Source organism: Leucopleurus acutus (genome assembly GCF_964270905.1).
Source record: "Leucopleurus acutus genome assembly, chromosome: 19".
Lineage (NCBI taxonomy): Eukaryota > Metazoa > Chordata > Mammalia > Artiodactyla > Delphinidae > Leucopleurus > Leucopleurus acutus.
The window spans coordinates 25,620,775-25,634,625 of NC_139161.1; the positions used below are offsets into that span (position 1 = coordinate 25,620,775).

Sequence of the window (13,851 nt, forward strand, 5' to 3'; positions counted from 1 at the left end):
TCAGTCCTCTTTCAGAGGCTTAATTCCCTCAACTCCCCGCTCCTGCCACCCCCGGGACCAGGCAGGAAATGCTCAGAAAGTAGGATGTGGAACTGTTTTGTTAAGAAATAGAAAGAAAGAAAAGAAATGGAAAACAGCAGCTGAGTCACAGGGAGGTGGGGCTGGACCCAGGCCACCGGGATGTCAGGTGGGCTGGATCGTTCTTCACTGTTCTGTTGAGCTTGTCCTTCCCCCCCCGCCACCCCCGCTTCTGTTAAATGGGGGATAATTTTAGACAATTCTTTCCTCAAGGCTTTTGGCAAGATGAGATGACGTAAAGAATTGAACAGGGCTTAGCACACGTGTTGTAAGCACTCACTGCAAAATAGCTGTCATTATCTTGTCTGTTCTCTCCCACCCTCCGTACTTTTGGTCTCTCTCTCTCTCTCTTTTCTTTCTGTCTTGCCTCCACTTTCTCCATCAGTGAAAAGGTGAATGGTAGCACCATTAAAAATCTCTACTGTGAGGAAAGGAGAACTTTCCTGTTGGGAGTGAGGGGCTGGCTAGTGGAAACAGGGGTCGTCTTGATCCCATGTTCTGAGCAGCCCAGCTCTCTCACCTCCAGATCCTTGAGAACCAGTTCCACCACTTACTAGCTGTCTGACTCTGGGCAAAGGCTTGAACTTTCCTGAGCCTGTTTCCTTACTGGTCATATGGGGATGATCCTGTACACTGCACACTGCGACTGGGATAGTTAATCGGCAAACTCTGTGTCACAGGCCCAGCCAGATGCACATGGCAAATGCTCAGGATATGTAGCTACTTACGCTAAGATGATGAAGCTCTACTGGTCAGGCCAACAACCTAGGAGTCATCCTTGACTTTTCTTTCTCTCACACCTTTGAGGTTGGGCTCCCCTGGAAGCAGACCACGAGATAAGGATTTGAGTGCAAGTACTTCACTGGGAGGTGATCCCGAGCATTTCCAGTAGGGAAACAGAGAAATGAAGCATAAAAAAGAAGGATGCCCCTGCAGGGTTCTTTACTGAGCAGATTACCATTGTCATGGGGCACCTTGGACTCAGTTCCTCTGGGGACCTCTGGGCACTCTGAGTATTCCCCCAGGGGCGAGAAGCTGAGTGATTTGCTCACCGCTGCGTGTCTATCATTGATCGAGGGCTACTTCAGGGTGAATTCCCCAGCATTCCCATCTTGCTGGGGGTGGGCTCTGGGGCAGAGTTGCAGGTGCTCGTGGTAGAGGGACTGCCCGCTGTTGTGTGGCCTGGATTAAAAGGATGAGCCGGACCGAAAAGATTCCTCTGTTGGGGCCTTGGAAATGGAGACACGGACTGGGCAGTGGAGGCATAAGAACTTCCTCAGCTAGTACCCCTGGACGCTGAGCTGGGAGGGTAGATTCTATGACGATGGCCCGTAGAGACCACGGGGGCGGCGGGTCAGGCACTGACTGGTCCCATCTGGGAACCTTGGAGTCAGACAGACATAGATGTGAATTTTGGCTTGGTCACTGCCGAGCTGTGTGAGTTGGAGCAACTTGCTTAACTCTCTGAATTCTCCACAGTTTTCTCACATGTCCTACAGCTAATCCCCGCCCTGAAGGGTAGATATTAGGATTAAGTGACATGTGTAAAGTGCCTGAGATAAAAAGATGGCCACTGAGTGTCATTTTCCTCTTCATTTCCTACTGCCCCGCCTCTTGCTTCTTGAAGCTGGGCTGTGACAGGGTAGCAGGGTCGGAAATGGGTTTGGAAACAGATGCTTCTTAGGAAGTGACGGGGAGAACTCCAGCTAGCAAAGCGGAAGAGGAAGCACTTTCATGACGCAGAATTTCCATTTCAGGCTCCCAGGCAGGATTGGGAGGACGGTCCCCCGCCGTTGTGAGAGGTAAGCACAAGACTAAGCAAGGCCAGGGCTGCTTAGGCAGAGGGGGATCCCCCTCTCCCCCCCGGGGCTGGGGTGGGGGGGAGGAAGGTGGGGCGGTGGTGCTGACAGGGACTCTGTTCTGTAGGAAAGCAGGTGGGAAGGCACCCTGCCAGTCCTGCGGCCAGGAGCCACAGGCTGCTCTTTGAGCCCAGGGGGGAGGCAGCCAGAGGTCCCACTGTGGTTCAGCCTCAGGATGAAGGGTCAAGGGAGTCTGTGGTCACACCAAAGTGGCAGGGAGGCCACAGTGGGAACACCCTCAGCGGACTCCTTCCTTGTGGGTCTCCATGCCAGAGACACAGGGTAACAAAAGTTAATGAAAATTATGCAAGTAAAACACAAACATAGAAGAGATTCAGATCATCAAAACAGATTCAAATAATGCAGAAGTACCTAGAGTTGTAGCTGGACTCTAAGTCCACGGACTCGGGTTTATAGGAAAGAAAACTTTACCACTATAACCTAGTCTGATGTGTATTTTTAGCCTGCCTTTTTGCTGGCCTGGTGGGACACTTTCACCTCAGCCTTTCTGGGGTGTTCCAGGCATTGGGGGGCCCATATGATGATCTGTCCCCACCAGTTACTGCTGAGTCATCCTCCCTGGGGTTAGTGGGGGTCTGGTGGTGGTCCGATAGTTTGGGGTCACACTTGAGGACACGGAGACCTGCCCCAGGGCTGCTGTGGCCCATCTGCCTGGATGTTCTCCACAGCCCTTCTTCTTTGGGTCTCCCTGTGTCGACTTCAAGATAAACACACAGTATCAAGTGTTGTGAGTTTGGGCTTCCCTGGTGGTGCAGTGGTTAAAAATCCGCCTGCCAATGCAGGGGACACGGGTTTGAGCCCTGGTCCGGGAAGATCCCACATGCCACGGAGCAACTAAGCCCGTGCGCCACAACTACTGAGCCTGTGCTCTAGTGCCCGTGAGCCACAACTACTGAGCCCGTGTGCCACAACTACTGAAGCCTGTGTGCCTACAGCCCATGCTCTGCAACAAGAGAAGCCACCACAATGAGAAGCCCAAGGACGGCAATGAGGAGCAGCCCCCGCTCGCTGCAACTAGAGAAAGCCCGCACACAGCAACGAAGACCCAATGCAGCCAAAAATAAAAATAAATAAATCTTAAAAAAAAATTTAAAAAATAATAAAATAAAATAACTTAAAAAAAAGACCCAATGCAGCCAAAAATACATAAAATAAATTTAAAAAAAGAGTTGTGAGTTCAAGTTTCATTCCGGGACTTACTGAGGACTATAGCCTGGGAGACAACCTCTCAGCCGCTCTGAGAAAACTGCTCTGAAGAGGTGGGGGAGAAACTGGTACATGTATGATTTCTGGCTAGAGAATACATACGGTCAAGGAGACATCCTTGTAAAAGATTACTGCTAGTCACAAAGAAAAGCTATCTCAAGTTAATGATTCTAGTGCTTTTCTGTGTATGGGAAGATGTGAGAATCTGGGTTCATTAAAATTCTTCCTGAGATAAATATCTAGCTAACAAAGGGGCCTGCTTGTCCGAAGCACAGAGTGCGTCATCCTGTTGTCTTAATTTCCTCTCAGAGTGTGCTGTCAGCCAGCGACTGCTGTGGGTTATGACCTAATCCTTGTAGAACTGGGTGGTGAGCAGTGCTCTTTGTTTATCTTTGTTTACACCTGCTTCCTGGCAGTGACACTGGAATGCCCAGGCTGCACCTGCCTCCCTCCAGCCCAAACCAAGACTCTTTCTTTTCGGCCACTCTGCGTGTCTTGCGGCATCTTAGTTCCCTGACCAGGGATTGAACCCGGGTCGCTGGCAGTGAAAGCCTGGAATCCTAACCACTGGACCGGCAGGGAAGTCCCTGTTTTGTTTTGTTTTTTTTTAAAGAGCGTTTCATTATCTTTTTCTTTAACTTGAAATATCGTTGATTTACAACGTTGTGTTAATTTCTGCTGTACAGCAAAGTGACTCAGTTATACACATATACACATTCTTTTTAATATTCTTTTCCATTATGGTTTATCCCAGGAGATTGGATATAGTTCCCTGTGCTATACAGTCGGACCTTGTTGTTTATCCATTCTATTATTTTTGACTGCTCCACGCGGCATGTGGGATCTTAGTTCCCCGACCAGGGACCAAACCTGCGTGCCCCTGCAGTGGAAGCGTGGAGTCCTAACCACTGCACAACCAGGGAAATCCCTGTTTATCCATTCTAAATGTAATAGTTTGCATCTACTAACCCCAAACTCCCATCAGGACTCTCTTTTCATCCTGGAAGAAATCCATACTCTAATAATTCTGGTGAAGACATTAAGGAAATATGCTTTGAATCTTGTTATTTATTTATTTATTTTTTTGCGGTACGCGGGCCTCTCCCGTTGTGGAGCACAGGCTCCGGACGTGCAGGCTCAGCGACCATGGCTCACGGGCCCAGCCGCTCCGCGGCATGTGGGATCTTCCCGGACCGGGACACGAACCCGTGTCCCCTACATCGGCAGGCGGACTCTCAACCACTGCGCCACCAGGGAAGCCCTGAATCTTGTTTTATTCTTTGTGCAGGGGGCTTAAGCTTTTAGAACACACAAGCCAAAGAGACCTTCAGTTTTGCTCTCTGCCCTGCCTTCTCTCTCCCCTGAGAGGGATGCAGGAGCTGCATGGTGCAGACTATCTGCTTGAATGAGGGAAGGGAAGAGGGGATAACAATAGGAAAATACCCCCAAATATCCTATCAGGATAAATAAAATGTGGAAGCCTCCCTTCCAATAGGGCTTCCTTCCCCACTGTTAACTCCTATGAGCGGTGTGTCCTGCATTTGCATGTGTGTAGATCTGGTAACCTGGGTTAGTCCCTAAGAGGGTCATGCCCCTCTATAGCCAGGGGCATTTCTCCATCCCCTTTCCCATTTAAAAATGCCATATAAAGTACAGTGTAGAATATACTACAGGGAGTAGTAGAATATGGCCGGACAGTCACATGTGGTTACATCATGCCCTCTGCACAATCCCAGCTGTTTTTATCTTGATAGATGTGCAGCTCCCAAGGGAGCAGAGTACAAAACTGCTGTCTCTGCTTTACCACTCCCCCAACCCCTTATTAAAAAGATTATTGAGGTGTAACTTGCATAGAGCAAAGTGCATAAATCTTACAGCTTGATGAATTTTGGCACATGGATATATCAATACTTGTGTAGCCATCACCCAGCCTCATTTTCAGCATCCCAGAAGTTTCTCTCATGTTCTCTCTCTCTCTCTTTTTTTTTTTTTTTGGCCACACCACAGGGCTTGTGGGATCTTAGTTCCCTGAACTGGGCCCCAGGCAGTAGAAGTGCAGAGTCCTAACCACTGGACCACCAGGGAATTCCCTCCCTCACGTTCTCTTGTAGGGAATATCCATCCCACAAAGGTAACCACTCTTTGATGTCTATGACTGTTTTGACTGTCCTTGAATTTCATGTAAATGAACACCTAGTATTTACTCTTATGGGTCTGACTCTTTTACTCCAAATCACTTCTGTGAAACCCATTCATATTGCATTTATCAGTGGTTTGCTGTGTAGTATCCCGTTGTATGCATGCACCACAGTTACTAGGGCTGGACACAAGGTTCTCTGAATTCAGGTTTCCCTCCAACCTCTGGTCTGAAGGGAGGATTTCATGACACACTGCTCTCTGGTTGTTTGTCTTGAGCTCTCACTCTCTACCCCTCTGCCACTCCTCTTGGGGTGGAAGGGGCAGGGTTTCCAGGTTCTCCGCCTGTCTCTACATCATGCCTTCCTCCTTCTGAGGAGGCACTGGCCCTGCCTTCTTTCTTGGGCAGGGAGAGAAACTGGTTTACCAAGGAGGAGATCCAGCAAGGTGATACCTGCTGCTGAGCTGGTGTGGGACTCCTGATTGGGGAGGGAGATTGGGGAAGGAGAAAACAGGCCAAAGGAACGGAAGGAAATCTTGGCAGTGGAGTGGGGGGTCCTGGACTTCCACAAGGCTGTGGCATTGGGGTTGCACCAAGTTTAATCAGCTCTCCCAGCGACTGGGGACCTCGAGCTGGAGTCTTTTTGCGTACAAGGATGCCCAAGGACAGGGGTCACCTTGGTTCCTAGCCTGTCAAAGCAGGGCAAGGAGGACTGACTCAGAAAGGACTTGGAAAAGGCTGGCAGGACTGAGCTGGGGAAGTGGGCTATGGCTGCTGGATGGGAGAACAGGTCTTCACTTGGGAGATCCCTGTCCCCAGGAGGCCCTAGCCAAAGGCTAGGATGGCCTTCTGGGGGCATTAGAGAGCTTCTGAGCAGACGACCATTTCTGGACCCCAGTGAGCTGGTTACATTTTAATTTATTACGATGTGTCAAAGCTCCAGCAGCTCCAGAGGGGAGCTGGCTGAGTGTCAACACTGGGTGTATCCACTGCGCATGCTGGTCTCCTTCTCACCCCTGTGCTCCAGCCACACTGTCCCCTGGGCCAAGCTGGCTCCTGCCTAGGGCTGTTGCACTGGTTATGCCTTCTGCCTGGAAAGTTTTCTTCCCATCAGTCCTCACATGGCTGATTTGCTCTGGTCATTTAGCTCTCAAGGAGCATGTCACCCCCAAAGTAAGGCCTTTCCTCACCACCCCACCTAAAGTAGCCATCCAGTCATGTCCCTGGATCTTGAGAGCTGCTTGGGGGTCTTTCCACTTCTCCAGTTCTTACAGTCTAGGGGAATCCAAAGCTTTCACAAGACTTCCGTGAATCCCCAGTGACTTACTTCACATTTTCCAATCTCTGGTCTAGAGGTGCTGGCCCTGTCTCACACCTCTGGCTTTAAAAGGCAAAACAGTCACTTTTCTTGGTTCACGCAGAGCAATTTCACCCCTTCCCCTGAAATATTGGTCCCAGTCTATGTCCTGGGAGAGGTTCCTGCCTTCACTGGGATTACAGACACATTTTCTAAACAATGGTTGTTTCCTGCACGAGAGGGATTCTTGTTCTATCTGCTAAAAGACTGACAGCATTTTACTGTCAGGGTAAGAGGCAGAGTCGGGATCTGAACCTGGATTTGTCTGCTGAGTGTGGAGCCAGTGCTTTTAAACCGTTGCATCAACTGTGTCCCCCATATCCTCATTGAGGCTGTTGGTGACTTTCAGTGGTTACTCACATACAGGTGCAGGCACACGTGTATTTTCTACAGGGGAAATGCTTGCTCGTCTGGCCCGTCTCAGGAGGCTGCTCCGAAGGCCAAATAGCATTTCTTACAGGCCAGCCAGAGCTAGCCGCGGGACATCTGGTTGTCCCATGCAAATCCTCACTTGCACTAGATGGATGCACGAGAGGGGACGTGCGGCCAGACCTCTCGGTGCCAGGTAAGATGCTCTTTGTACTGCCCAGAGCTGCTTCCTCACTTTCTTCCCTTCCTGTCCCACGCACTGGTTCCTCATGTTGCTGTGTGTGGCCTTCACCCCTTACTACCCCTTTCTCTGACAAAGGAGTGGAAACCCCACTATTCCAGGCCTTGTTGTTCACCCCCTTCCTGTCGATCACCTTCATCCACAAGGCTGACAGTCATGTAAGCTGTCTGGGCATAGGTTAATGTGGGTGAGGTCTTCAATGTAGGGTGATCAGGGCTGGGAGACCCCTATGTGTCAGAATGAGGAGGTCCTTCCTGTGTGTGTGTCTGTGTTCATGCACGCGAATGTTTAAAGCCAGGCATTTATCTACCTTGGAAAGCCTAGGAATAGCCCTCTTTAAAAACAATTGAGGGACTTCCCTGGTGGTCCGGTGGTTGAGACTCTGTGCTTCCACTGCAGGGGGCACAGGTTCGATCCCTGGTGGGAACTAAGATCCCACATTCAGAGCGGAGCGGCCAAAAAATAAAAACAAACAAAAAAACCCAACAAAAGACAATTGAATGCACCTGAGATAAGTACTTTTGGTCCTGAACTATTAGGAGTTTCTGGCAAGCTTTATATTATGTGCTAGGGCAAGAATTTGACTTTGTATATAGATTTTCAATTAGGTTTTTGGACTGACATCTCAACCCTGAACTCCTCTGATAGACCAAAAAAAAAAAGAAAAAAGAAAAAAGACAAATAATGACATTTCCGTTCCAGCTTTTGCCAGAATCCTGATCCTGGCCTTTGCTTCTTGTTTGCAGCCTCAGTTTGTCCCTAAGGCCTTTGAACTCGGGTTCCCTGATTTGACCCTCGCGCTGGCTAAGGACTCTGAAACCTCCTGCTTGGGTGTACACACTGAACTTAGTCTGGCTCCTGTGTCAGTCCAAGCCCTGCCACCCCTCTATGTTCACTCTGGCCCCTGTGAGCAAAGGTCCAGCCTGGCTATGTTGTATTTGTTGGTGATTCTGTCATCCCTGGGATGTGAGCTCCTGGAGGAGGATGTTTGGTCACAGTCAGCTGTAAGCTCTCAGCTTTGATCGCAGGGAGGGTGGAGAGAAATCCCTGGATACAGGAGCAGCTCACAGCCTGGGGGGGATTAGAGCAGGTAGCAGTGACCCCTGTGGGGGAACAAGGGGAAGGCCAGAGCCTTGGTCCCTTACCTGCCCCGAGCCCCTGCCCAGCCAGCGTGGTGATTGACAGGTAACTGCACAAGTTAAAGTGATTTTGGCACAAGTAACAGAACCCAAGACCTGCTAACTCTGGCTCATGTAAAGAAAAGCGGGTACTCAGATACCTGTGGACAGATTAATGAATGAACAAAACAGGGTAGATACATACAATGAAATATTATTCAGACCTAGAAAGGAATGAAATCCTGACAACATGGATACATTTGGAAAACATTACGCTCAGTGAAATGAGCCAGTCACAAAACGTCAAATACTGTATGATTCCACTTATATGAGGTACCTAGAGGAGTCAAGTTCATAGAGACGGAAAGTAGAGTAGTGGTTCCTGAGGGCTGTGGGGAGGGAGGAGTGGGAAGCTGTTGTTTACCGGTACAGAGTTTCAGCTTGGGGTGATGAAAACCTTCTGGAGATGGGTAGTGGTGATGGTTGCACAGCAGTGTGAAAGTACTTAGTGCCACTGAATTGTACACTTAAACATGGTAAAAATGTTGCAAATGTTTTAACACACACAAACCAGAACTGACCTAAACCAACGAAAAGTTATTCTGGAGGTGCTAAATGCCACCATGGTCCTTTAGGAATTAAAACAAAACAGGAATAGTGGGAGGAATGCTGGGGCATCTCATGGAATTGAGATTCACCAAACCTCCAAGCCTGGAGTGGGGACAGGAAGTAGTACGGCAGCTCCAGGGGCTTCAGTGGATGAGTTCATAGGGACAATGAACTTCCTTCGGGACGATGCTCGAACAGCAACCAGTACTCGTTTCTCTGGTCCAAATTTCATCTTTCTAAGAGAGAGTCTCATTGGCCATCTGGAGTCAGGTGGCCATCTGGATCGATTAGCTTCAGTTGTGGTGGGGAGGCAGGGAGGCAGGATGATGCAGTACCACTGGGGGCCACTGGGGGCAGGCATGGGTCAGTTTATCAGAATCCAAGTCTTTGGATGGCCAGTCTTCAGAATGATCACTTCAGCAAATTTATTTGTTTCTCTAATTAAATAGCTTATTTGCCTGATTTTGCTTTGCCTGCATAACACCATTTTGCAGGAATGTTGGATTTTGTCTGAGTCCACTCCCTGTTGTTGAGCTGGGGACAGAGGGGTAGGGAGAAGGGGAGATTGGGTATATATGTCTGGGCTTGGTACCATGTAAACTTTCCAGTCCCCCAAATTGACAAATTTCTCAGGGGAATGTGGAGAAGCCCCTGCAAAAACTTTGATTAAGTTTCTGCCACCCTAGCAGAAAGCAGGCAGGAAATTAGAAATCAAGTTGGCAATAAAGCAAATTTTATTTATTGAATGGCTGCATTTTAGATCAAGATTTTTATCCCCAACCTGGTCTAATGCCCTTCCCTTGCCATGCAAAGCTTAGAGTGGGAGCTAGGGATTCACACCTCCTTTTCTGTTTTGGCACTGTCTGTACACACGTCACCCTGGGGAAGACCCCATATCAGGGGATCCAGCAAAACCTCTGCAACAGGGACAAAAATCACTAGTATTTGAATATTCCCACCCTGGCCTGCTAAGAAAAAAGTTATTTTTTAAAAGAAAAGATAATAGAAGAAAAAAGAGACCTAGAAAAGGGATAAGGGTGGACAGGAAAAGTCTTGAGTCCTCTGGGTCTCAGTGAGTGAGAGGCCAGAGGTGGTCTGATCATTTAGAACGGCTGGAGTGATGTGAGGATCTGAAAGCAGAGCAAGGAGGAGGATGTGAAAGATGCTTTTCTGTGCATTAAGAATGTATCCCTGCTCTCCTCCCTTAACTTTGGCATGTCCTCCAGAGATTGAGAATATATTTGAAACTTTACTTTGTGGGATCACTGGCCTGCTTCTCTGAATGTAACTCTGTCATTCAGACCACAAGGCTGCCTGCATTTTCACAGGGTTGCACCATTTTTCCCCCAAACTTGGGCTCCCACTGAGGCCTGACCACCATGGGCAGTTGAGGATCTGGGGTTGACCTTTCTCAGATCGAATAATGTTAATAACCTAGACCAACTTCCTGGAAGGATGCAAAGGTAGTCTGGGATCCTTGATGTATTCTTGGACCCGTTCGTTATTGGGGTTGGTACAGATCTCTCGTTTCCTTCTGGTGATGAAGCTGTGGAGGCAGAGTTAGACTGTCACGGGTCATAGAGTATGTTGGGGGTCCAGTCGACACTTCTAGCTCACAGCGGGCTTGCCTCATGCCCTGTACCACCTCCCTAGGCCTCCCCCACCTGGGTCCCCTCAGAAGGCCTCCCTCTCTGGCCTCTAGACCTCATCTCTTCATTCAGCCCCTTCCCCACTCAGCCTAGACCCTCAGGCTTGGGTTTCATTTTGGCCACCATTTCTTGGGCCACACAACTATAAGTGGCAAAAACCAAGAACGAAACCCAGGCCTGTCCTGTGAGAGTCAAAGCCCAGGCCCTTAACCACTGTTCCCCTGTTCTAGCATGGAGACTTGGTTCTGTGCACCCCATTCCAGCCTTGGGCTCCCCTTCCCTCCCCATAGAAATGTCTGCAGAGCGGTGCTTACATGATTGCTGGCAGGTAGCAGTTGAGGGCCTTTCTGTATCTCACCACCACTTTTCTTGGCAATACTTTCTCATGATACTTCAGGCAGCAGGCGGGTGGAGGGTTCACCGACTCAGGAATTTCTGAGGGAATGACGTTGAATGCTGAGCCAAGGAGGTAGAGAGGGAGCCCATGGCTGCCCACTTCCATGTCCCATCTCTTGCATTCTGCTTTTCTGATGGCAAAGCCATTTATCAGCAGGGACTGATGGTAGCCTGATGGATAATGGAGAAAGTGAAAAAGCTGAACCTTCTGTAGAACCTTCAGCCTCTGGACTGAGTGTCACCAAGTACAGAGGACTGGGGTAATCACATTTGCTGATGAACTTGACTTGGCAAACACATATTGAGCTCCTATTACACGCCAGGCTCTATGGGGTTCAGAACATGAGGAAGACACAGTCACTGCTCTTGTGTACCTTACAGACCAGTCTGGGTAAAAAGGGAAAGTGAAAAGATAAACGCTACAATAGAACGTGGTCTGGGATAGAGTAGAATTTGACACAAGATGCTATGGGAACAGAATGAGGGGTACCTAACCCAGCCTGGGTGGTTGAGGAAGAAGTCCTACAGCAGGTGGTGTCTGAGTTGATTCCTGAAGGATGAGTAGGATTTAGGCAGACAGAGGGGTTGTGGGATCTGGAAAAAAGAAATGTATGGAGGCCTGAGGTGGGGGAAGCCCAGTGTGTCTGGGGGGACGGAACAGTTCCAGGAGGCTGCAATGCAAGGTGGGAAGGAAGATGTAGGAAGGGAGGATATTGACGAGGGAGGGGAGGGCCACACCTCTTCTGAGCTGTGATAGGGAGCCTGGATTCTGTGCTAGAGGCACCAGAGAGGCTGAGGTCAGGGAGGAGGCTGAGATGGGGAGATGGGCAGAAGTCAGGGCAGGAGGAAAAGGCTTATATTTAGGCTTCAGAGTCAGACAGCTTGGGCTGGAGTCTCGACTTAGTGACTTGAATCATGGGCAAATTTCTTAATCTCTGGGTGTCTTTACCCGTTAAACGAGGGTAAAAAATTACGTCCTAGGATCGTGGTGAGGATTAGTTGAGAGGATGCTTGTAAAGCCCTTAACTCAGGGTCTGGCACAGAAAGGCTCAGCGCTTGCTGTGATGAAGAGCTAAGGGTTGTAATGGCCACTCTTCTGGCCTGGAAATGGCTCTTTCCCCCTCTCTTCGACACTCGCAGGATACGAGACTCGGCTAGGTTATCACTGTGTCTCCCTTGGGCTCCCCTGACTGCTCATCAGTTGGGGATATCACCTCACCCGGCCCCCAAACCTGCAGAGTGCAAATCCCTGACCCTCGCTTCCAGCTGGTGGCAAAGCCTGAGACTTCTCGAGAGAATCATTTGCCTGACCTGTGCTTTGGGTGGGCCATTTTCTCTTCCTGCTTGACCTTCCCGAAGGGCACTGTTGCCCCGTCCCACCCACCAGAGGCACCTCTACCCACAGTGACCCTGGTTCTCAAGGCAACGTTTACAAAGACCAGGGGCACCCTGAGAGCGTGTGGGCAGATTACATGGTGTGTGTGACCCTCGCTCCCCTGAGTGTTTACACAGGCAGAATCTGGCCAGACTATATGCCAAGGGCAGCCTTAGGGACAAAGGAAGGGCTGGGGCAGTTGGAGGCGGGTATGTAGAAGGCCTGAGTGCCTTGGTCCCGTCCCTGTCACCAGCCCTCATAAATGATGGTAGAGGCAGGGTTAGGGGGTGGGCAAAACAAGCCCCATTCTCCATAGGTCCCAAGCATCCCATAGTTCCAAACCCTCTCAACTTCCTTCAACCCCTTTTCTCTTTTCTCCAGACTTTATTTAGTCCTAGGCTGGAGGATGGAGATAGGGGCCCAGAAACCCACAAATGGTACACGTGGGCATCCCACCAGGACTTCTTTTGGCTGCCGTGGTAGTCCCAGCAAACTACAACAGACACTGCGAGCAAGGGGTGTCTAGGTTCAGACTCCCCGTTCCTGGGCTTAGCCTCAAACATCACTCATCCCTGACCCTTCATCCTGCCCTCCCAGAGGATCTATGGCTTTTTTCATCCACTTGCCTTGCCTCCCTCCTCATTGCGTACATTTATTATTATCTCTTCTGCTTCTTCCTTGGCTTTTCCTCCTAAATGATCATTCCTGCTGTCTGTCTTTGGGATTCCTGATGTAACCTTGACCCAGCTTCCTGAAACTGCCCAACCCCAGAAGGATCTGGACCACAGCTCAGCTCTACTTACAAAGCGAAGAGTTTGAAGGCAGCAGCTCTGTGTGCAGGAGGGGAGAGCCCCGGGGTTGGTGACAGAGACCTGACAGCACTCTTAGCATCACCTTGCTGCCCGCTGCCCCGTTCCCTTTTCTCACTGCCGCCCTTCAGGGACAGGTGGACTCACTTTTCTGGCTGTGAATGGCAGAAGTAATGGTGAGCTGAGGAGAGAGAGGGCAGCCGCGGAGACCTTCATCCTCTCAGTGGGGCAGTTGGGCTTCGGAGGCTGAACGGAGACAGTCTCCTTCCTGGTCATCCACGCTGGGCCCTCAGCTCTCTGGACTCTGACCACTTCAGCGGGCGGAGGAGGAGAGACAACGGCCCCTCCTTCGGTGTTTGCTGAAGGGGAGGGCGGTGGAGGGCGGGGTCTGGAGCAGAGTTGAATTCGGTAAGGTTTGAATCCGTGTGAAGGAAAAAAGAGAGAAAGGGAAAGTGTGGAGAACGTGCCATGTGTCAGCACCTGGCATGCCCCACTTCACTTAATCCTCCCAGCGGGGAGTAGAGATTTTCACTCCCATTTTGCAAATGAGGCCACTGAGGCTTAGAGAGGTTAAATAAATTGTCCAAGGTCACATGGGTAGGAAACAGATAGGTAGTCCTGAAAACC

General features: G+C 49.9%; 1 protein-coding gene across 1 annotated transcript; it reads right to left on the reverse strand.

Annotated features, from left to right (window-relative positions):
- Positions 1 to 9,421: 9,421 nt before the first annotated feature.
- Positions 9,422 to 13,516, reverse strand: CCL16 (C-C motif chemokine ligand 16). The gene is given in 4 exon segments (XM_082860238.1): positions 9,422 to 10,541; positions 10,959 to 11,079; positions 13,372 to 13,407; positions 13,410 to 13,516. Coding segments are annotated over 4 exon segments (360 nt in total). The 5' UTR covers positions 13,501 to 13,516; the 3' UTR covers positions 9,422 to 10,429.
- Positions 13,517 to 13,851: the final 335 nt, after the last annotated feature.